This window comes from Ipomoea triloba, chromosome 15 (genome assembly GCF_003576645.1).
Source record: "Ipomoea triloba cultivar NCNSP0323 chromosome 15, ASM357664v1".
Taxonomy (NCBI): domain Eukaryota; kingdom Viridiplantae; phylum Streptophyta; class Magnoliopsida; order Solanales; family Convolvulaceae; genus Ipomoea; species Ipomoea triloba.
In genome coordinates, this window is record NC_044930.1 from 19,416,446 (window position 1) to 19,440,739 (window position 24,294).

The 24,294-nt window shown below is 34.3% G+C and overlaps 2 protein-coding genes across 2 annotated transcripts; one reads left to right on the top strand and one right to left on the bottom strand.

Annotated features, from left to right (window-relative positions):
• The first annotated feature begins 1,614 nt into the window (after window positions 1-1,614).
• Window positions 1,615-5,807, top strand: LOC116007189 (DNA-directed RNA polymerases IV and V subunit 4-like). Its single transcript, XM_031247796.1, has 10 exons — window positions 1,615-1,765; window positions 2,007-2,079; window positions 2,849-2,920; window positions 3,071-3,130; window positions 3,247-3,321; window positions 3,894-4,005; window positions 4,532-4,609; window positions 4,702-4,735; window positions 4,813-4,881; window positions 5,309-5,807. The coding sequence occupies exons 2-10, from the start codon at window positions 2,016-2,018 to the stop codon at window positions 5,381-5,383; spliced, it is 639 nt and encodes a 212-aa protein (XP_031103656.1). The 5' UTR covers window positions 1,615-1,765; window positions 2,007-2,015; the 3' UTR covers window positions 5,384-5,807.
• A 7,471-nt stretch (window positions 5,808-13,278) lies between these two features.
• LOC116005826 lies at window positions 13,279-14,461 on the bottom strand. The gene is made up of 3 exons (XM_031246063.1): window positions 14,327-14,461; window positions 14,126-14,250; window positions 13,279-13,384 (listed from the first exon to the last, which is right to left on the bottom strand). Exons 1-3 carry the CDS (start codon window positions 14,459-14,461, stop codon window positions 13,279-13,281), a joined length of 366 nt encoding a protein of 121 aa, XP_031101923.1.
• Window positions 14,462-24,294: the final 9,833 nt, after the last annotated feature.

Below are 24,294 nucleotides of genomic sequence, written 5' to 3' on the forward strand. Positions count from 1 at the left end.
TCAAAGTTAATTATGTGTGTTCTACCTCCACTGACTCATGAGAGGACAATAAAAGTGTGTTTTTAAGTGGGTATTGTTAAGGAATATTGGCTATATTCAACCTACATAAGCTCAGAAGAGTCACGAGATCATTGTATAAAGTGTTAACTTATAGTGACAATCCTGAAGATTGCCATATCATCTCCTCTACGCTCTTTTTGAAATAGTTATTCTACTTTAAGTAATGTAGAAATTGAAGATTGTTATCTTCAGGGGGAGATGTGAACTACATTTACTTAAATCAATCCTGAAGATTGGGTGGGTCCTAAAAGGACCAACAATTGTACTCTTTTGCAACCTATATACCATGTACTCTTTTCCTCACTAGATTTTTCCATTGGATTTTTCTAGTGTGGTTTTTAACGAGGCATGAGTATGATATAATAAACGGAGAGAAAGTTGCAAATAAATACTTAAATAAACGAACCCTAAAATCCTGATGATTATGCCTTGAAGACTTATGATTGTACTATTTTCTTTAACTAAGTTTTTTTCCCACCGGATTTTCTTAGTATAAGGTTTTTAACAAGGCAATCAGGAAAGTTGTATTCAGGGGGAGCAACAACATATACATAAATTATTGGTCCAGAAGACCACCAACTCTTGCAAATCCTGAAGATTAAATGCAGAAAGTTATAGTTGTACTCTTTTCTTTAACTAAGTTTTTTCCCACTGAGCTTTCTTAGTGTAAAGTTTTTAATGAGGCAACCAAGGCTATATATAAGTTTATAAATATCATGTACTCTTTTCTTCAACTAGGTTTTTCCCACGTGATTTTCCTAGTGAAGTTTTTAACGAGGCATGAAAGTACTTGAATATACCATTCATGTACCCTGGACTCTTTTATTGTCGGGTTTTGTCTAGGTTTTTCCCACAGGGTTTTCCTAGCAAGTTTTTTACGAAGCAAGATCGTGAACAAATAATGTCCAAGGGGGAGTGTTATAAATTATACTTATTGTGGCTATTATGTTGTAACAGTTGTAACGGACACAATTATTCCTCATTATGTATCCCATTATTGTACCCCTTTTATATATGTGTAAATGTAGTATTAGATATCCTGATGACACTCCCTGCTCTTTGTTGTCTCTCACTCTCTCCCTTTTTTCTATTTACCTACAATGTTCATCGGTTAGAGCTAATGGCCAACGAGCACAACGAACAAATTCTAACAAGATGGGATTATAATGTAATAGGGAAGAGTTGGGTCTACAATTTGCGAAGAAAATGGGAGAACTATTTTGGATGTCCAATATTAAAGATATGTGAAAGTAATATTAAAAAAATAGAAAAAATAAAATGCCAAACAAGAATAATGAATTCATTTCCCTCAAAATCTTTTTTTTTTGTTTGTTAAATTTATAAAGAAAATATTTGGATCCTCACCCATGTGAATGGAGCAAACCATTTGGCCAGTCCCCTACCACTTAGTGTGCTGACAGTTGGGACGAGGGTTAGTCTTCTGGCTGCCGGCCGAAGGGATACCTTGGGCAAAAAATAAAGAAAATATTTTCCCAAATCCCAATAGAATATTTTTTGTTGTTGTCAACCTAACCGGCTACAATTGATCGCCATATATATAAGCTATACACTCCATAGTTCATACGTATACCTCCTTCACTCTTCTCTGTTCTTCTGCACTCAGTTCACGTTTCTCCCTAATATACTCTGCTCTGCTTTATTGGCGCCACTGCTCAGTTGAAGCTCCTCCCTTTTCGCTCTTCAGGTAATTTTGCAGCTTTCTGAAAGCTAAGCTTTTCGATTAGTAATAATTGAGTTCTCGATTACTTCACGCTAGAAAACGAATTCGTCAAATATTTTTCATTTGATTTCCCCGAATAAAATCACCAACCAGTAGTACTTCTGAGTCCCAAAAAGGGGTTTCAGTTTGTTTCTCGGTTTTACAACATTTGAGTATTTGATTTTGTGTTGTAATGCTTATGTATATATGCATATGCATTTTTCAGGGAAGAGCAATGTCTGGAAAAGGAGGGAAAGGAAAATCGCAGCCTAATGGAGGAAAATCTGCTCTCAAAACTTGTAATTCCACCCCTTGATCGTTATCTTATTATCTCAATACTTGTGCGTTTGATTAGTCCTGTTATTGGTTTTCTCTGTTCTTTGTGTATGTATGTATGTATGTATTTGTGTTTGCTGCTTAGTGTGTTTTAACATATGAAATTTCTATGATTGGACTGTGCTAGATGTAGTGTTGCTTATGTCTTTTTTCTAAACTTATACTCCTTCTGTCTCATTTTTACTATTCATTGGTCAAACACTCAAACCAACTCTTTCTTCTTTGTTTATTTTCTTTAGTATTTTTTACTTGTTTTTAAATTTGATTTTTTGTGTTTAATAGGACTTTTAGTGTAGTTTCTAAATATATAAATTTTGTATATTATACTAAACCTAATATTATGAAAAATTGGATTAAAAATAACTTAAGTCAAGCCTTTTGGGACGGAGGGAGTACTATTTTGTATATATTATTTATCATACACTCTTCTCATGTGAGCTTTGATGGGGCACAAGTAACACTTGAACATAGTCTCTTTATTGGTAGCAAATTAAATGATGTATTCCGTCTCAACTACTGCACATTTATATTTTATATAAATTATCCTCAACAATTGTTATGTAGCAAACACATTCTTGTTTTATTGTTTTGGAGTAATATGTGCACATTAATGCTTTAACATGTTTAATGAAGAAAGCATTTTATACCTTGTGGTTTACTTGGTCAAGCAGTGTATGTTTCCATTGGATTCTGTTTGAATACAATTCTCTAAAAGTGTATTTAATTTTGTAGCATCTGCAAAAGGGAAGGATGATAGCTCTGGAAAGACAAAGAGAGGAAGGAAAGTTCAATTCGATTCTGATGGTTAGATAATTGTTTGACAACATTTTTCTTATTATGTTCAATTTTTTCTTTAAAAGGGGAAAAAAACATATTTTTGTAAATATCTCATGCTTCATATATCTGGTATTTATGGTGCTTGATGTCTTCAATGTTCAATATTATAAATGCTAGATTCACTGGATGGGAGTTTCATGAAATCTAATGGGAAAGCAGATAAACCAGTTGGCGAAGGTTAGGCTCCCATTAGTACTATTGAATACCAAAAATGTTTCCATGCAATCACTTTCTTTTCCATTTCAGAATTAATTTTTATTTTTGGTGGAAATACATTTTGTGATTGTGAAAAGGAGACAAGGTTGGAAAAAGTGGCAAAGGCCAAACTGCAAAAGCACCTACTCCTTTGGAGCTCAGGGTTGAGCAAGGTTTGTTTACTGTCTTAGCGTAAATATGTATTTTTAGTTGCCAATCATTTTTCTAGCTTGGATACTACACTTGATAGAATAGCAGTTCATAATTTTTACCTTTCTAGTTCTCTTTCCTGCATTTTCTTCTTTTCTATTTTCCCCTTTATCTAATTCTAATTTTAAGGAGGATGACTTTGTCCTCAAACATTTGAAATGCTTAAACAAAGAACTAAAATTGTGCCTGAATTATTTTTTCATTTTCCTTGTTCTCTTCAAGTATTTTCCATGACTTCAGAAGTTAAAACAAACTGTATGTTCTAAATGTTGCCTAGAAATTATAGTGGTTGCTACTTCAACTTCCTTTCAGCGTCTACATGTTACTTTTCAGTTTATCGGTACTCATCTATTCTGTTATTCAAAGGAAAATTAAATAGATGACCTTTCTGCAATGACAATGTTCTTCACTTCCTTTGTTTAGGAAGTTCACTCCTGAAAGATTTAGCTGTGCCACATTGGATATCTTGCTAATTGTATTTATAGTTGGTATCCCCGTTTCTTTTTCCTAAAACTATTGATCTCTGGATTTGCAGAAATTTCTGGGAATACTAAATGCCTGCTGGATTGTGAGGCTGCAGAAATCTTACAAGGGATCCAGGAGCAAATGGTTGTACTCTCTGAAGATCCAACCCTAAAAATTCCTGTGTGGGTAGCATCTTATGCCTTTTACTCATGACTTGTCATAAAAAAGATATGACTCTTGTTTCTTTAATTATTATGTGCATGCTTAGTAAAGCTTCTTAATCCTTATTATTGACAGATTATAGATTAAGCAATCTACTTGCTAAATATTTGCAAAGATCATGGATTGTACAATACATTTAAGCCAATGATCCATAAGTGTTAGATCTTTGGTTATTCATATAATCAGGAAAAAACACTTTTGGTACCTATGGTAGTAGTGTTTTCTTAATTCAATCCTTAAGATACTAGGTGTTACTATCTACTCCTTAATTATCTTGTAAAGTGTTTATTTTGGTCCCTCATATCACAAAATAGCCACTTTGGAGGACAGCTAATACGGAAAAATTGAATTTACAAAATGCTACTCCGTACTACCTTTTAGGGATCATAGATGTTTTTTTCCCTTCATAATCATAAACCATAATTATATTCAAAGCTCTAAACTGGTTGTGAGTCTTCTGATTTTAATTTGTTATTTTGCCACCAGATCGTTTGACAAGGGACTAATGTATGCACGAAGACACAAACTTTATGAGAATTCAAAGATGGTTAAACAAGCACTCCAGTATCCTTTTATAAATGTAAATCATTGTATGCCATATTAATACACTTTTTGCTATTTCTCTCTAAAGCCGTTGTGCCATTAACTCATATTAGACCTTTGAAGGAGCGTGGTGTATGTGATGGCGAGGTATCTAGTTTTAATTGGTTAATATTTTATATTCAGCTGTTCTTGCAATGCATTTACTTACATGTTTAGGATTGCAGATGTGCTTGATTGCCAACTTTCACCTTGAATCTGTTGATGAAGTTTTTGCACTTGTCCCATCCTTGAAGGTAAAATATATTAGTCCTTTTAATTTGAAGTCTTGGTGAGGTATATGATAATGTCATTTTCTTTTGAAAGAAAAAGTTAAATTACCTTTAGGATTTATTTATTTATTGGGTCCTTTAGTAAAAGGAAGTGTGTCAATCCTTTTAAGAATGGTCAAATAAGCCAAAATTGGCTGATAAGCTAACTATTTTACCAAACAGCGCCTAAACCTTTTATCTTGTAAGGGTAAGGAGTTGTACAAATTAAAGCTGTAATTAGGTTTGTGGGATTGAATTATGGTTTTGAAATACATTTGGAAATTTGTTTTTGAAGCGTTGGAATCGTTGTTTATCATTACTTCATGAATTTCCATGTCATGAACCCAATACACAAGCATTGTGGTGTTGTTGCTGTTTCCCTTGTAATTTGTTTTTGTTTTACTTTTCACAGGGCAAGAAAAATAAGGTGGAAGAGCCTCTAAAAAATGTGTTGGAGGAATTAGCAAAGCTTAACAAGTCATCATAAGGCGTTTAGAAGGAAGTGATGTTTGCGCTTGCTTCTTTTAATATACACATAAAATGGTTCAAAGAGTGATCCAGTTATGTCATGGATGATCATAGAAGATAATAATGTGCAGGTATGAAGAAGAAGAAGAAGGATCCTGTTTTGTTAACCATATTATGCAGACTCCATTGCTGAGCAGCCCAGCCAGCATATAATCTTTCCATTTTGAAAGTGATGTCTCATGTCTGCCAAATTTTAACTACTAGGACTAACCATATTCCAATTTCCACTTACAAATTTTCTTTTCATTGTACAAAATTTGCATGTGGGATTGATACATACATATTGCTAGTTTTGATGAATATACACATCAAGATGTGCATTTACCAAGTATTAATCCTACTTTTTGTCTTTCGGTTATAGTGAAAATTTTAATTTTTGTTCATGGCGATTCCTATATTTAATCTTCCTGTTTTCAAACATATTATTATTTCATACATGAAAAGATAGACTTAGCTCAATGCCTCAATTAGGGAGGGGCATTTCAAACTAAAATGAAATATACAGGTTAAATATAAGAGATAAAAACTTATTCACAAGCTGAGGAATGATGAAGGAATTTGGGCTGAAGGAGAAGATCAGATTGGTGGTATCATGCAAGGATCAATCATTATTGCATGGACCACGGTCCACACAGTTGTGTGGACCAAAAATAAAAAGTACATTATTTTTTGTACTAAAGGTACATTATTTTTGTACTGTAGGTACATTCTTTTAGGGTACATTATTTTTGTGCTGATGGTACATTATTTGATATATACTATCAAATAATATACCTACAGTACAAAAATAATGTACTTTTTATTTTTGGTCCACACAGCTATGTGGATCATGGTCCATGCAATAATTTGCCATGCACGGATATGTTGAAAAGTTGTTTACGATAGAGCAAAGGGAAATGCATGAAATTATTGAAAATATTGCCACGAAGGTTACGCCGCAAGATAATGCTAAATTACTTCGTCCCCTAAGTATTGAAGAAGTGCGCACTACAGTGTTCCAAATGCACCCGGATAAGTTTCCTAGCCCGGATGGATTAGGACCGAGTTTCTTTCAGCATTTTTAGGATATTGTGGGTGGCTAGGTCACTCTTTTTTGCCGGAACTTCATTGAGTCGTCCAAGTCACTAGTGAAAGCTAATGATACATACATTGTGCTCATCCCAAAGAAACCTAGGGTGCGTTTGGTTCGAACTTGGGAATCGGAATCGGAATGGGTATCAAATACTTGGTAATGGTAATGGGTTTTGGTGAAAGTATTTAACATGTTTGGTAGTTGGGTGGAATGGGAATGATTATTAATACTTGGGGAAGAAAGGAGGAAGGGAAATGAAACTCTTATTTAATAAGGGTATGGGTTTTCTCATTAATATGGTATTCCAAACCTATAGTAACATTCACAAAACCTATCAACCAAACACTATCAATCACTTTCATACCCATTCCTTATGCCTAAACCCACCAACCAAACACACCTTTAGTCTGCAATCTATGTCAAATTTGAGACCCATTGCACTGTGTAACATGGTGTATAAGATTGCAACCAAAGTTTGTGCTAATAGACTGAAACCTCTTCTCGAAGGGCTTATTTTGAGTAAGCAAAGTGCGTTTTTGCCTGGCCAGCTAATAACGGACAACATTATGCTAGCTTACGAGGTACACCATTTCTTAAAACGAAAGACTCAAGGAAAGGAGGGTGTGGTTGCGATGAAAGTTGACATGAGTAAGGCATATGATCGAGTAGAATTGGGCTTTATGGAGGCTATATTGGTGAAAATTGGTTTTGACCGGCATTGGGTTGATATCCTTATTGAGACGGTTAAATCAGTCCAGTATAATATCCTTTTTGAACAACGCCAACTAGGTCCTATCATTCCAGGCCATGGGTTAAGACAAGGTGACCCTTTATCACCATATTTATTTCTGTTTGTGGTTGAAGGGCTCAACGTATTTTTTTTATAAGCAGATGCGCATGGGGAATCTGCATGGTGTTTCTTCGGGCTAATTGTCAAGAGAGTATGCGAATGCGAGCTGTCCTTAATGTTTATTCAGCGGCATCCGGTTCGTAATGAGGTTGTTCAAATTCTTGGGGTCATAGAGGGCAATACTACGAGTAAATATTTGGGACTACTCTCTTTTATTGGTAAGAGGAAGAAGAAGATTCTGGGTTTTTCTAAAGATCGAATCTTGGCACGGGTTCGTAGTTGGAATGCAAAGTTTCTATCACGAGCGGGTAGAGATGTTTTCTTAAAGAACGCCATCCAGGCTATGCGGTCTTATGCCATTATAGTTTTTCTTTTACCGGCAGGGTTATGTACAAAAATCGAAACACTAATGAATCAATATTGGTGGACTGGCTCTATATGTACGGGCAAGGGTTTGAGATGGAGATCATGGGGCGGACTATCGATTCCAAAAGCTATTGGAGGTATGGGTTTTAGGAAGCTTCGTGAAATGAATTTATCCTTACTTGGTAAGCAAGCCTGGTGTTTTATCACCAAGCCCACATCATTAGTAGCACGTGTCTATAAGGCACGCTATTTTCCTAAATTGTTCCTATTTTGATGCACCAGTTGGTAGTAATCCATCATTTATTTGTGGGTGGTGCAGAACACTCTTAAAGATGGTTGTAGGCGTAGCGTGGGGAATGGGCTTGATACATTTATTGGAAGTGATGCTTGGTTACCTGTGGCTGAGGACCGTATATCTAAACGCCAGTGCATGAAGAGGTGTATGATGCTCCGATTGCGACATTACTCAATGATCAAGGTACGGGTTGGAATGCGGATCGTATTAGAAGCATTTTTAATGCTCGATACGCTAATTTAATTATGAATATTTCCATTAGTTTGTGTAAGCCACCAAACTCGTGGGTTTGGTATTAAGATCAGAAAGGGAATTACACTGTTAGGTCATACTATAAACAGCTAACAAGCATGGTATAGGATAATCGGCCTTGGTCTAAAATATGGAACTTGCATGTACCACCAAAAGTTAAAACCGTTGGCTTCTTCATTTTTGCCTACCAGGGATGCCCTTCAGTCAAAACATATCCAATTCTCATTAATTTGCCACATGTGCAAGGAGGAGAATAAAAGTGCCAGCCATATATATATATATATATATATATATATATATATATATGTTTGTTACTTGTAATGAAACTATTCGAATTTGGAATATGCTCGGCTTACCTCCGTCTGTTCATGCAAATGGTAATAACATTATTGAGTGGCTCTTTGGTTATGTTAATGATTTGAGTAATGATATGCTTTCTAAATTTGTTATGGTGTGTTGGGGAATGTGGTGTAGCAGAAATGAGTATGTTTGGAATCAGTTAGCTTTTGATTTGAATTCAATGTTTAGAAAATCTATGTCCTTTTTAGAAAATTGGAAGCGTGCAAATGATTCAATTCACCACGTCAGTGCAACTGCTAGTTACGTGCGATGGGTAAAGCCAACATGTGGGAGAATTAAGCTAAATGTGGATGCTGAATTCGATCATAGTAATAATGCAATGGGGCTTGGAAGAGTTCTACGAGATGATGATGGAAGGTTTTTGATAGCAAAGAACATACGTGTTATAGGCACTTACACTGTTAAGGAAGCTGAAACTGTTAGTTTGAGGGAGGCTCTTAGTTGGCTCAAAGACACTGGAATGGATAATGTAGATGTTGAGATGGACTCCCAGATTGTCTTCCATGCTATTAATAGTTTATCTTTTAATTCTGCTTTTGATTTATTAGTTGATGACGTTAAAGAATTGGCATATACGATTGGTGATGTCGAATAATTCCGTTTTGTTAAGCAATCTGCGAATTGTGCCGCCCACACGGTTGCTTGGGAGGCCTTTTCTATGCTAGGTTGTAGGGAATAGTTTGATATTCCTCCATATTATCTTGTAAACTTTTTGGCTCATAATTTAATGAATTAAGCTTTTATCTTTAAAAAATTTTAAAAAATTATTGAGTTAATACCTCCAATGGCCCTCCAAGTTTTAAAAAATAACCACCCATGGTCCTAATTCTTAAAATAACCCGAGTTTAAAATGACAACGAGATGTCCTAAAAGGACCACATGTGGTTATTTTTTAAAACTTAGAGGACCATTGGAGGTCATTTTAAACTCGAGGGACCATAACTGGTAAAACTCTAATACTCAAAGGACCATTAGAGGTATTAACTCAAAACTTGCTTTTTGAAGGTGAAAATGGATTTAACTTCAAGTGATTATTACTAACAAAAAACACACAAAAAAATAAATAAATAAAAAATCAAAGAATTCTGCATTTGAATACAATTAAATAGAAAGTCCAAAGGAAGGCACTTAGAGGAGTAATGGCACCAACCATCACTACCATAGGGTTATATGTTTAAGGGTAAATCACCTATTTGGTCCCTCAATTATTCGCGAACTGTCAATGTTGACCCTTAATCTCGTAATCATCGATTTAACCCCTGAAATAAAATGTGATGCGTCAACTTAACCCTTCCGACCAAATTCCGTCTAATGCCTGTGAGGAGCTCGATTTAGCAAGGGCAAAGTGGACATTTCATATTTAAAATTCCAATTCTCCCTCTTATTACGTAAAATCGCCCATTTAAGTTCACCAACAACGAAGGAGTTCGACGGAGAAGAGTAAAATCCCTAGCTCTGGAGTCCTAAATCGACGAACAATCCGAGGCATTGAAGGGTGCTAGGATTAATGGGGGTGCTGGGATGCCAAGTTGTAAGTTTGCGTAGCTAGGTTTTAGGGTTTTTTGTTGCTTTACCTTTGCTTTTCTGATTCGTTAAGCTTTTTGGTGTTTGGGTGATTTACTGCTTTTAAGGATGTTTGTTGTGCTTTTATGAGTTTAGTAGGTCCACTAGTGTGCAGTATTAGTGTAGGGGATCAGTGATGTCGAAATGCATGCTTTAGGAATACATATTCTGAATGTAGTTGTATATTGTGAATGTAGTTGTATATTCTGAATGTAGTTGGGGGTGGGGTCCATATTCTGAATTTGTCTAAGTATACATATTTTAGGGGTGGGGACCATATGCTTAATGTTTGCTTCTTGTTTGTTGTTTTCCAGCAAGTTAATGATGGGGACCATGTGGTTGTGCTTTTTTGCTTTTATGTCTGTGAATGCTTTGCTTTTAAGTGTATTTGAATAGTATATTTTTATTTGTCTAGATGTTGGTGAGAAAGACTCAGTGTTTACCATAAAAATGCATATTGGTGGGGATTTGGTATTGAGACCTAGGCTTAGTTATAAAAATGGGATAGTGTAGTATTTTGACCATTTTAACTGTGATGAAGGCAACATTTTAGATTTGAGGAGATGGTCAAACAACTTAGGTTTTGTGATAAAAAAGTCCAGTTTTGGTATAAGTATGGGAACACAAGGAAACCTAAAGTTATGAAACTAAGTAGTGATGCTGATATTCTACGGCTGATAATTGACATTCCAGAGAACAAAGAATTGGACATATATGTAGAACACCTATATGATGATCAATGGGACTATGAGGTAGAAATTGATAGGGAACTAGGAGATGATACCCTAATGCATGATGTAGTTGAAAGTGAAGATGATATCAGTGGCAATGTTGGTGAGGAATTTGTTGAGGTTGAAGGAGTTGATGTAAGGGACACTGCAACTAATTCACATGGTCAGGGTTTAGATGATTTAGGGAAACAGAAAGAGGAATTTGCTGAGGTTGAATGCAATCTTTCTGAACAAGTGTTGAGAAGCTTGTGTGATTTAGATTCAGATGAAGGAGTAAGTGGGCCAGTGAATGTGTTTGAGGAGAGGAATCTGAAAAAAGAAGGGTTTAAATTTGTGACTGGAATGGTTTTTAATTCTTCTAGGGAATTCAAGTGGGCAGTTGAATATCATAAAGTCTTGAGACAGAAGGATGTCAAGTTTAAGAAAAATGAGGTTAGGAGAGTAAGGGTTGTGTGTAGACACAATAACATTTGCAAATGGAGTATTTTTTGTTCAAAAAGCAATCCAAACTGTCCTTTTACTATCAAGACATACAACCATGTTCACTCATGTGGAAATCAAGATGAAAACAAGGTTGTCACTTCTGGATTTCTGGCTAAATTCTCTAAGGATGAGTTTAGAGTAAATACAGATTGGTGTAGAGGACCATTTCAGGAACATGTGAAGGCAAAATTTAACTGTTAGTTAACTAGAAATCAAGCCTATTTGGCAAAAAAAGAAAGCTTTGAAGCAAATAGATGGACAAGATTTAGAACAATTCAAACTATTGAATGACTACTGTGAGGAGTTGATGAGAAGTAATCCAGGTACCACTGTCAAGACGAAGTTATACAGTGAATTCATTGTTAATGGAAGGCCTAGGTTTGTAAGGCTTTACATTTGCTTTGGAGCATGCAAGGAATGATTTATTAGATGATGTAGACCCATCATTGGGCTTGATGGATGCCACCTGAAAGGTTCTCAAAAGGGAGGCTAACTACTGAGTGCTATAGGTTTAGATGGTGATAATAGCATATTTCCAGTGGCATTTGCTATTGTAGAGGGTGAGTTGAATGATTCATGGTCTTGGTTTTTACAACTTTTGGACAGTGACTTAAATTTTTCTAATAACCCTAGTGCTTGGGCAATAATATCTGATAAACAAAAGGGTTTACTACCAGCTGTTGAGGAGTTGTTTCCAAGGCTGGAACACAGGTTCTGTGCAACGCATATGCATGCCAATTTTCTTAAAGATGGTTTTACAAGACATGTACTGAAAATGCAATTTTGGGCCGTTTGTAAGGCTAATACAGAAACAGAATATCATGCTAGAATGGAGGAGCTAAAGACCTTGAATGTTAAGGCTTTTGAATGGCTAAGTGCAAGGGATCCAAAACACTACTGTAGAGCCTTTTTCAGCACATTCTCAAAGTGTGATTTGCTTCTCAATAACTTGTGTGAATCTTGGAACAGTTGCATACTAAATTTCAGGGATAAGCCAGTTCAAACCATGTGTGAGAAGATAAGAATATATCTGATGACTAGGATGCAAAAGAATAGGGACAAAATGAGGAATTATTCATCCATGGTGTGTCCAAAAATTCTGAAATTGATAGAGGAAGGCAAAGATAAGTGTGTTAGATTCAGTGCTTACAAAGCTTTTGATGATATTTATCAAGTAGATGATGACAACTTCAAGCCTTTCAAGGTGGATTTAAGTAACAGGGAGTGTAGTTGCAAGAGATGGGACCTCACTGGCATCGCTTGTTCACATGCCATTGCAGCTATAAGGAAAAAGGGTGATTTTCCAGAGCTTTATGTTCATCACTGTTATTCTGTGGAGTAGTATTTGAGAGCTTATGGCCCTGCAATCTTGCCTATTAGAGCTGAATTTGCCACCTCCATTGCTACCAAAGTATAAGGCACAACCTGGGAGGCAAAAATAAAAAGAGAAAAATTGATCCAGTTGTTGAAAAACCTGATCAGACAAAGCTTGGAAAGAAAGGTGAAAAAAAAATGTAAACTTTGTGGCATGAAAGGTCATAACAAAACAACTTGCAAGGGAAAAGGACAAGAGGTAAACTAAAAACTCTGTGGCATGAAACTTTATTATACGTACTGTGCTTATATATTAATGCTTATCTAATCTGCTTTGTAGGTACAGCAACCACTTTATTATACGTACTGTGCCACAACAACCAGTCTCTCATCAGGTAGAAGAAAACCATGAAGTTCAAGGGCAATTTGAAGATGTGGTAGTTGAGACACAAGTTCCTGACTTTGTGTTAAATGAAATGGTAAGTGCACTTTGACTTCAATCCATGAAGTTTTGATTCTTTTAGCTAATCTGTAATTTTTTTCGGGAAGGAATGCCATCACAACCATCTCAAGCCACTGGTGGAGACAATGCAATCCCAACTGTTTCAAATTTTATTTCAACTGCAACAACAGATGTTGCTGCTAATGAACCAACATCTACGAGGAAGAAATATCTAACAATTGGAGGCATAAAATACACATATTCTGAAGCATATTTGATAAGGAAGTAGCACACTAAGGAAGTAGACTGTTTGGCATATTTGGCATGAATTTGTAATGTATTAGCACACTAATGTGCAGTGGTTATGTGCAGTGTACTGGTTATGTTTTGGTAGGGTACTTGTTATGGGCAGTGGTGATGTATTAGCACATTGTTTTGGATGACAAGGATTTGAAGATGTTTTGGTAAACTCTTGGTCACAAGTTAGACAATTGTGCAAATGTGACCATTTTGGCAATGTAACTATTAGCAGAATTCTGTCACCATTTTGGTATTTAATGAATCTTCTATTTGACCAACCAAATATTACCTTTATGTGACCATTCATTTGACATTTTGGTATTTAGCAGACTACCCTAATGACCATTTTGGTATTTACTTGCAAATAGCCATTCATTTGACCATAAATGTGTGCAACCAACTACAACCACTCAAATAGTTTAGTACATTCACCACTCAAGTAGTTCAGTGCAACCAATTGTAACCATAAATGTGTGCAACCAAGCTTCTCATTCAACCAAAAAAAAATAGTACATTACACAATTGAAGCACTACATACACTGATACAGTTCTCATAAACACTACTCTACTTTAGCTACAATAGCCCTACAGTTGATAAACCAGTTCTCATAAAAAAATCATCTTGGACTCCCAACTCTTCTTATGAATTTCAAGATCTTTTTTCTCAACTGACAAATTCAGCTTCTCAATCTCCTTTTCATAGTTATTTGCCCTCTTCAACAAACCTCTAATCACCTTTGCTACGCGTTTGGATGCATCGTAATCCATCCATTCAAAATACCGGTAGCTCTCGTTTCCCTGACAATTCACCAGTCACAAATTCGAATTACAAAACAACAAATAAGATAATACTTCCCCAGAATTTTACACTTACCCCGTATCTTGGACATGCCCTATATCTCTTCCCTGGGTTAGCATAACTCCATGACATCTTCAATGGAGCCAAATATCTGCACCTACATCGCACATCACCCATGAATTCCGCTGAAGATGTATTGTTGGAAGACATTTTCTTTCGTCTTTCGTCGCTTGGAGCTGCTCTAGGGTTCATACATTGAATTGGAATGAAAAGGGCAAGAGATTTACGTAATAAGAAGGAGAATTGGGTTTTTAAGTATGAAATGTCCACTTTGCCATTGCTAAATCGAGCTCCTCACCGGCAATTAGACGGAATTCGACTGGAAGGGTTAAGTTGACGCATCACATTTTATTTCAGGGGTTAAATTGATGACTACGGGATTAAGGGACACAATTGACAGTTCGCGAATAATTGAGGGACCAAATAGGTGATTTCCCCTATGTTTAAAAGAAAATTCCAAAAGAAGTGCTTTAGGTGATGGCATCAACTTCCCAAATCCCAACCCTATTCTTCCAATTAGGGATGGGCATAATTCGGGTTCAACCCGGAAAACCCGCGAGTTCGACCCGTTTATCCCATTTCGGTTCGGATTCGAATACAAATGGGTTGAACCCGTTAAAAGCTATTAAAAATATTGTTTAGTCGGTTCGGGTTTCGGGTACGCGTTTTAAATTTCGAATCCGACCCGAAACCCGAACTACTTAGGTATATAAGGGTTATGTTAGGGTTCTAGAGACATCCAACTCTCATTTCATCGGGGTGCATTCGCCGGCGAGGAGTTAGAGGTGCACGGTTCTCCAAATAATGAATATCCTGGGCGGTTAACATAAAGAGGAAAAGAGCCTAAGGGTTAGGCTCATTCATTTTTGAATGAGCCTAACTCTTAGGCTCAATGCATTTTACAATTAATTTTAAAAAAGAATAGTAAATACGGTAGGCGTAAATACACCTACCGTATTTACTACTGTTATTTATTTATTATACCTGCCCCCATCCACAAACCCCCAAACTCTCCAACAACACAAACAAACGTCGGATCTCACCCCATCCACAAACCCTTTCCCTTTCCAAACCTTTTGCAGTGGTCCCTAACGTTTCCTTTTCCGAAGAAAAGTGTTGTGTGGTCCTAAATCTTCATCTCCATCTCACCCCATCCACCAAATCTGTCTGTGGTCCCTGTGAGTGCGTAGCTAGCGGCGGTGGTGGTTTGTGTTGCGGCGGCGGTCAATTGGAGACACAGGAGTGGATGGCGACGTTAGGTAATTTCCGATCTCCTAAGGGGTTGTAGCGGCGGTGGACGGCGATTGGCGAACGGAGCTGTTAACGGCGTGGGGCGGCGATTCACAGTTCACGGCAGTGGTGGTTGACGGTTCACGGCAGTCAACGGTGGTCCAAATGTAGTTTTTTTTTTACAAAGGAATCAATAAAAAAACACAGATTTGGTCTTGTATTCATCAGATCTGTAATTTTTGCTTGGCCGAATTGTTTGTTTTTGGCTCTGTTTCAATCTTCAATGAATAACTGTTTTTTGCTCTATTTCACTATACTTAGACATCTTGTTTTTGGCTCTGTTTGATTGTACTTAGACATCTCTACTCTTGTTTTTTGGCTTTGTTTCACTCAACTGATACATCTCTACTCTTGTCTTTGGCTTTGTTTCATTGTACTTATTTTGGCTCTATTTCACTGTACTTAGTGCTAGAGATCACTCAACGTGCGTTCACTCTTCAGCCGTAAACAATATGCAACAAATCAATTAGTTATTTAAACTAATAATTAAGAATATAATTATTCAATATTTTAGGGTTTAGGGTTATTTATTTAATTGTAATTATTGTAATGTGAATATAATATTTCAAATGAAGATTAATTAATATATTAGTTATTTAATAATTTAAGTAAAAAAGATTTAATAGTAATGACGAATATTAATTTATTTTAATTAAACAAGATTTAATTTATTCAGTTATATATTAAAGTCTTTAATATTTGCTTTTATTTAGTTATATATTAAAGTCTTTAATAATTAGCAAATATTAAAGTTTAAGGAAAGCTACAGAATGATTTAAATGTAATTAACTAATATTAAATTGAATTAGTTATTTAAATAAATAATTAAGAATTTAATTAAGGAATTTAATTAAATGCATTGCCTAATATTTTGGTAGGTGATTAAATGCATTGCCTAAAATTATTAGACATTATTATTATTATTATTATTATTATTATTATTATTATTATTATTATTATTAGACACTAGTATTTTCGATTGATATACAATTATATATTAAAGGAAGTATATACTATAACAGTAGTCGAAGGAAGTACACAGATAATTGATATTATTTAAAGTAAAAAATAAATAAAATCATCGTAAGAAGGTATTCTCTATGTTTAATTACCATTATAAATTTAGATGTTAAAGACGATTGGTAATTACCACGGGTTATTTAAATAGTAAATACTATATGGTTATTACCTATATAGATTATCATAATAAACGGATTAACATATGGATCAGTATTATAGAAAATTGAGTAAGCTTTTTAGGAAAGATATATTAGGAAAAATATCAATTAATTAAAATATGATAGAAAAATTATATTAGAGGAATTATATTAGGAAATTGATTAGCTAGTATCAATTATGCTAATTTTTTCTAATTTTATATTTGTAATTAATGTTATAAACGAATTTAATAGGAAAATTTAATTAAGAACTTTTATTAAAGAGTTTTGGATTATTATTATTATTATATTATTATTAGTAAATTAATATATGAAAATTATTTTAAGAAATATATTAAGAATTTTGGATTATTATTATTATTACAGAGTATCATCATCATCATCATCATCATCATCATCATCATCATAAGAATAAATTTAAAATTGAGGCTACAAACTAGCCGGATATAGTTTGGACAATGAAGAGACTGCCTAATCATAATATTATTGCGCACAAAAAAGACATGTAATATTTTTCATTCAAGTCTCTTGTCCTAACATGTAATTTCTTTCATTCTCTTATAAACTCTTATAGTTTAATTATTGTGACAAAAATAAAAATCAAGGATGTTATGCATGTGACATTTTTTTAAAGTATAATTATTGACTAAAAGTAATCATGTCACAATAATTAAAGGCGGAAAGTAAATATTGCACTTTTATATTTCTTAGAAAAATTGAAGTTGAGGATTGGGAAAATAGAAGCTAATCACAAATTCATGAAAACAATGTTGTAAAAATACTTGTCAATACATCTCAAAAAAAACAAATAAATACTTTAAGAAGAAAATAAAAATTTTGTATATACATTAAACTATGAATAACAACACCATTACTGTATGCCTTCAAACCATCCTCAGGTTGTGAATATCCTTCTCACTTTTACCGTGTTTAGGGATAAATTTCATTGCAACAATCTAAAAAATAACACTCATATGAGAAAAACCTATAACCAATTTACAACTAAAGTGTGAACTAACAATAACACTGTAGCAAGAAAAAAATATCTAGCATGCATGCAGGGCCGTTTTTTTGATTTGGGTGGCCCTGTGCTGGTAAATAATTGGGGCCCTATCAAATTAAAAATAATCTGTGAATTGAAGAAAAATGCATAAAAGCTTAAACAAATTTCAAACATTATTTATTATGAACAAATTTCTAAACATAATGCAAACTACAAATCTTTTATTTAAAAAGAGTTGTCCTTCTAGCATTCTTTGACGCAAATTCATCGATCAACTCTTCATAATCTACTTTATCCAAAAGATCATTTTCAATAGAAATCATAGCTAATCCATTAAGTCGTTCTTATGACATCGTAGAGCGTAAGTAGGACTTCAACAATTTCAACTTGGAAAAACTTCTTTCTGCAGATGCAACAGTAACAGGAATAGTTAATCGCATCAGGATAACAATCAAACAGCTTCAAATCTTTCAAAATTTCAATGGGTCCTTTTTTTTCATGTTCATATAACTCTCTTCTTAATTTTAACTCCACATACAACTCATCTCCATTAATATCTGAATGTCCATTATGCGTAAGAGCATTTTCAAGACGACTACAAGAAGACTTCAAGCTCATATCATCTAAAGAACTTAACCTATCAGAATTAAACAAGAAACCAAATATTTGATCATACTTTTGAAATTGCTCAAACCTGCTCTTAAGAGAAACAATGGCTTGATCAACAATGAAAAGAAAATAGCTAACTTTTAATGATTCTTCTGCAGTTAATGAAACTTCTAATGATTCAACAGAATTTTCATCAAAGTGTTTTTTTCTACGAATTTCACGTCTCTTATGAAAAACGGGGTTTATATCCATTTTATTAGCAATTTCCTTGGCAGAATCCAAAGCATCATTAAAACCACTATCTCTATACTTCTCAAAAAAGGAGATCAACGCCTCAATTTTTTGGATAGCAACATTAATAAGCGTGTCTTTGGATTGCAAGTACTTGCTAACAAAATTAACATGATACAATATTTGAAACCATATAACTATAATAGCATGTCTTTGGATTGAAAGCATGTCTTTGTATAATTTTTTTTAATACATATAATAGTGGGCCTAGGGCTGGACTAGGGGCCCCCAAAATTTGGGGGCCCTGTGCTATTGGGCAGCTTGCACAGCCTAAAATCCGGCCCTGCATGCATGTATACTTTCGTCTCCCTTTGTAGACCTCCCCAAAAGATCCCTCCCCCACAAGCTCTATTACGTGGTAATTTTCACCCCAACACCCATGTTCTGCATCCAGGGAGAATATTAATTAACTTGAACACAATCATATAGAATGTTCTGGGATCAGGATTTAGGAACTGTTCATAGAAGTTCTGCATGACTCATACTTACAAATGCATTATCAGCGAATGATTGTCAAGGAGAAGATTTGTGGTAACTTGATATTAAAATAGAGACAATTGAATACTTGTGTAAGTGTTAAAGAAAAAAAGAATTAAAGTCAACCAAAAAAAAATTGTGCAACAAATAAAGCAGCTCTATAAAATTATACCTAATGTTAAAATCAATTCGTAAAAAATCCTCATGAGCACTTTCATCAACAACAATAAAAAGTTAAAATAATTCCTTCATCAACAAAATAAAACATATTAATCATATCTCGGCTTAAGATCTTCCACTCCCCAATGGATCCGAAACTAATAAATCAACAGAATAAATTTATAAAAGCATATCTATCGAAACACAGCGAAACAATGAATTAGCTAGTATGAATTGTGATTTTCAAAGTCACTAATCCATTGTATTTATAGGTAGAAAATGTGAGTATTATAAATTTGTATAAATTTTCAAAAGGAAAGTATAATTAATTTAAATTTCTAAAGGAAAGTGTAATTAATTTTAGGGAAAATGGCATCTTTAGTCCCTAAGTTATAGGGGTAGTGTAGACTCAGTCCCTAAGTTATGTCTGTATGCGAGTTTAGTCCCTCAGTTATTCACAAAGTGGCGAGTTTAGTCCCTGAACATTAAATTTGACGAAAAAATTAAAAAATATTCAAAATTTGAAGGGTAAAATAGGAAATTCACATTTTATTATTCTTCTTATATCAAAACCACTTTTACAACATTATTTTTTCACTTCTTAGCCTAATTATTTTCAATATTTTTCATTTTTAAAAGCATTTTAATAACTTTCAAATGACTTGTTAGGAACCTTATAACACACTTAAAATTTAGCACAAATAAAAAAATGCATGATCATTGTATTTAGGTGTATGAAACACACTGTCCTAACAAGTTTTTATTTTTTTTTACTAAGCAACAAATGTAATAAAATTAAAACTTTTGAGATAGGATAGTGTGTAAAAAAATCTCAAAAGTTTTAATTTTATTACATTTGTTGCTTAGTAAAAAAATAAAAACTTGTTAGGATAGTGTGTTTCATACACCTAAATACAATGATAATGCATTTCTTTATTTGTGCTAAGTTTTAAGTGTGTTATACGAGAGTCAGGTTCCTAACAAGTCATTTGAAAGTTATTAAAATGCTTTTAAAAATGAAAAATAATAAAAATAATTAGGCTAAGAAGTGAAAAAATAATGTTGTAAAAGTGATTTTGATATAAGAAAAATAATAAAATGTGAATTTCCTATTTTACACCTCAAATTTTGAATATTTTTTAATTTTTTCGTCAAATTTAATGTCCAGGGACTAAACTCGCCACTTTGTGAATAACTGAGGGACTAAACTCGCATACAGCCATAACTTAGGGACTGAGTCTACACTACCCCTATAACTCAGGGACTAAAGATGCCATTTTCCCTTAATTTTAATTCTTAACATTTTTATTCTCAATATAGCTTATGACCGGGTTTCCTATATTTGGTTCTTAGTACAAAATTACCATTTAATATTATAAAATTATATTATTATATTATTTTGTAACCTGCATACTATTAATATGTATGGATAATTATATTATATTAGATTATATTATATTATTATATTATTATTATATATTATATTATATATGTAACCTCCATATACTATTGATATGTATGAATGGAAGAATGGAAGATAACCAATTATAATTAATACATGGTTGATTTAGATAACTAATTATCATAATAACCAATTATAATTAATACATATGAATGGCTAATTTTTATGAATATATTATATATATGGATAATTAATAAAATTAATGGTCTTACTAAAATGCCCCTAACTTTGGGCGGGAAAATTTGGGAGGAGGATATTGTTTTTATATATAGTATAGATATAGATTATTATTATTATTATTATTATTATTATTATTATTATTATTATTATTATTGAAGGCAAAAAAGTAAATTAAAAATCAGGCACGAATAAAAAAAGAACTCCAAATTACAACATTATGTTATTACAAACCAACATCGGCATTTCCATACTCTTCAATAGTGAAGTCGTACAAATCATCCGTCATTATTTCCATCCCGCACTTGTCGAATGCTATCAGGTGAACCTCTCCAACTTCATAGTTGAAAAACACCAAGTACCTGATAACATTGCGATGGCTCCATAGAATACGTCTGAGGAAAACATGTTGTTCACAGTAGTTGATCAACTCTCCAACATTTATGAACGTAAGGGTGAAAGTGTCGTGTCTAACGTCAACAATGTCACCCTCAACTCGGTCCAGAAAATGAAGTTAGTGAGAATTGATTCGTCGTTACAGAATTCAATAAAATCAATCATCAACGTCCTACAACCTGAAAGCGTAGTCAATCCAACATCTAAATTAATGCTGGACATGGTTGGTACGAAGATAGCTTCCCCATCCTCGGCGGGTTGGCGCTCAATACCATCGCCATGTGCCTCGGGCAGATCTAGTTGTTGTTTATTTCGTATCACAAAAAAATGAGATTTAAAATAACCAACGTGTCTAAATATTAAAACATCATCCTCTTGAAGTCCATGCGCGTCACAGAAATCCTCACAGCCGCGATACAAATCCATATCTTCAACAAGTAATTCCCACGGGTCTACATGCCCATGAAAGAGTTGAGCAGTACGGTTTACGTGTTGAAGGAGGTTTAAATGCATGCATTTGGGAAATTGCAACATATAAGGCGAGATCGCGGGAACTATAAACCAAGTAATCGTCCGAACGGAGGGATGGTGAGGATGACCGACGGTCCGTGTACAGAAACAAGCTACATTTAAAAAAAATTAAAAAATTAGATCACAAAACATGTTGCAATTACAAATGAATAATATATATGTAATTGAATCCGTACGAGGGTTGCTAAGGCTTCCGAGATTGAAGTTGATCGACCCTTGCAGAAAACTGTTGAGGAATTGTTCTACACGCCGTGGAGTATTGATATTTGATGGGAATATTCGAAACGCATCACTTTCATGAGAACTAACAACATTTGTGCAATGGTTAGGGTATATTTCGAATGCGATCGTTGTCTATTGATTTTGAAAATGTTGTAGCGACAACCATGGATTGTGTGTAGAAAATACGAAATTGTATCACCTTCCACGATGTGTGGAACCTCCTCAAAACTAAAGGATGCAAACATATCCATTTTGTTACTGATAATAAGGATTTGTAAATGCAAACAATCTTTAGAATTTTTTTCAAGTGATAGTTCGTGCATTATCATTGTGCATGCATTATATAGGAATCAGACAATGAGCCTAACAGTTAGGCTCGTTCTTTTTTTTTTTTTTTAAATATATTTCGTAGCTTTTTATTTTTTTATTTTTACTTCTGTGTAATTAAATTTAACATGGAAACCCAGCGAGCATTTAAAGCACAAATGAAGTGACAAGTCTCAGCCTAAACGGGCCTAACAATTAGGCTCATTCTTCTCCTTTTTTTTGGAATTTATTTAAATGCGTACATGAGAACATTATTTTCGACACATTTGCTTAAATTCTTCTATTATCGCATCGATTCTTCTAAATTCGCGCGATAACTCATTCTGAACACCTGATAAAATTTCCACTGGTTCTAATGGGCTTGAATTATTTCCATCAGCAGTTGAATTTTGTGAAGATGAAGTCGAAGCCGCATTAGCTGCGCCAACAAATGATGCAGATGAATGTTGTTGCCTTTGGTTGAAGGTATTAAAAGCGGAAATAGCTTCATCTTTAGATGGGAAAGAATTATATAAATTGTCACTAAATCGATGAACTTGTGCTTTTGCGTCCTCCCAATTGTCATATACTCCGGGACAACGACCAACGAATACAACATAAGTTTTCTTTCCCTATAATGAAAATTGTTGTTAATCAAAAATTAAAAAAATATATATAAATAAAATTATTACCATTAATGTAGACCGACTTGCTTGAAACTGGTATAGAATGGATGAACTTGAGAAATGAAAGAGTTTGCTCGGACTGCCAAGTACTAACAGCACTTTTGAAATGACAATTCGCAAATATGAGATATAGGACTGTAAACGCGAAAAACTTGAATTGTATATATTCAAAATTCAAAGTATCGGTTACAATGAGTAGTATGTATCAAACGAAAAAAGGGGTACAATCTCTGTGTATAAGTCCTCTGATTCTCTACTAAAAGTATGTCAATTGGAAGTATGCCTAGTTCAGAATATGTTGAACTGGAAGTATGCCGATTAGATGTGTACTGAATCCGGAATATGCCGAATTAAGTGTGTGCTGAGTTGGAAGTATGCCAACTGGAAGTATGCCGAGTTGGAAGTATGCCAACTAGAAGTGTACCGAGTTCAGAGTATGCTGAACTGGAAGTGTACCGAGTTGGAAGTATGCCAACTGTAGGTATGCCAAGTTGGAAGTATGCCAACTGGAAGTATGCCGAGTTGGAAGTATGCCAACTGGAAGTATGCCGAGTTGGAAGTATGCCAACTGGAAGGATGCCAAGTTGGAGTATGCCAACTGGAAGTGTTCCTTGGTGCAAATTAATTGCAGGCGTATCCCTTGGTGCAAATAAATTGCAAGTGTGTTCCAAACAATATTCTGGTGAGATTTCGGCAGAGCTTCGCTATGCAGATCTTCAGAGCTCCCTTTCCTTGAAAATGAAACCACTATTTATAGTGGTGAGTTGGTAGGAAAAAATCTAACCAACTCTATCCATTTGGATAATTCTTATATTTAATTGATATTTGAATTAAATATAAGGAATGTATCGGGACACTATCACGTCCAGGTTCATGATTTTATAATTTTTGAACCAATTTATAATATCCACATCTTTCCCAAGAATTATATGATCCGCATATATTGTTGATGGGCCAAACCAAGTCAAAGCTCGTCAATTTGAGCGGCCCAATTAATCCAATTAGCCTGGTCCAACTCAATTATATATTCCTTCAATTGGGGCCGAACAATCTAACATCCAATTACATTTAATTAAGTAATTAAACCAATTAATTATTTATTGGGCCATTAAATCATCCCAATTAAATAAATATTAGTCCAATTAACAAAATTAAGTAATTAATTTAATAACCCATTATCCGTCACGGCCCAATAA

Coding starts and splice junctions, on each gene's coding strand:
- LOC116007189 (XM_031247796.1), top strand. CDS start 2,016: ATGTCTGGAAAAGGAGGGAAAGGAAAATCGCAGCCTAATGGAGGAAAA. Junction 2,921..3,070: donor AGTTCAATTCGATTCTGATG/GTTAGATAATTG, acceptor TATAAATGCTAG/ATTCACTGGATGGGAGTTTC. Junction 4,736..4,812: donor GTGGTGTATGTGATGGCGAG/GTATCTAGTTTT, acceptor TTAGGATTGCAG/ATGTGCTTGATTGCCAACTT.
- LOC116005826 (XM_031246063.1), bottom strand. CDS start 14,461: ATGTCTTCCAACAATACATCTTCAGCGGAATTCATGGGTGATGTGCGA. Junction 14,251..14,326: donor GGGCATGTCCAAGATACGGG/GTAAGTGTAAAA, acceptor GTGAATTGTCAG/GGAAACGAGAGCTACCGGTA. Junction 13,385..14,125: donor GAGATTGAGAAGCTGAATTT/GTCAGTTGAGAA, acceptor TCCAATTGTTAG/ATATTTCTTCCTCGTAGATG.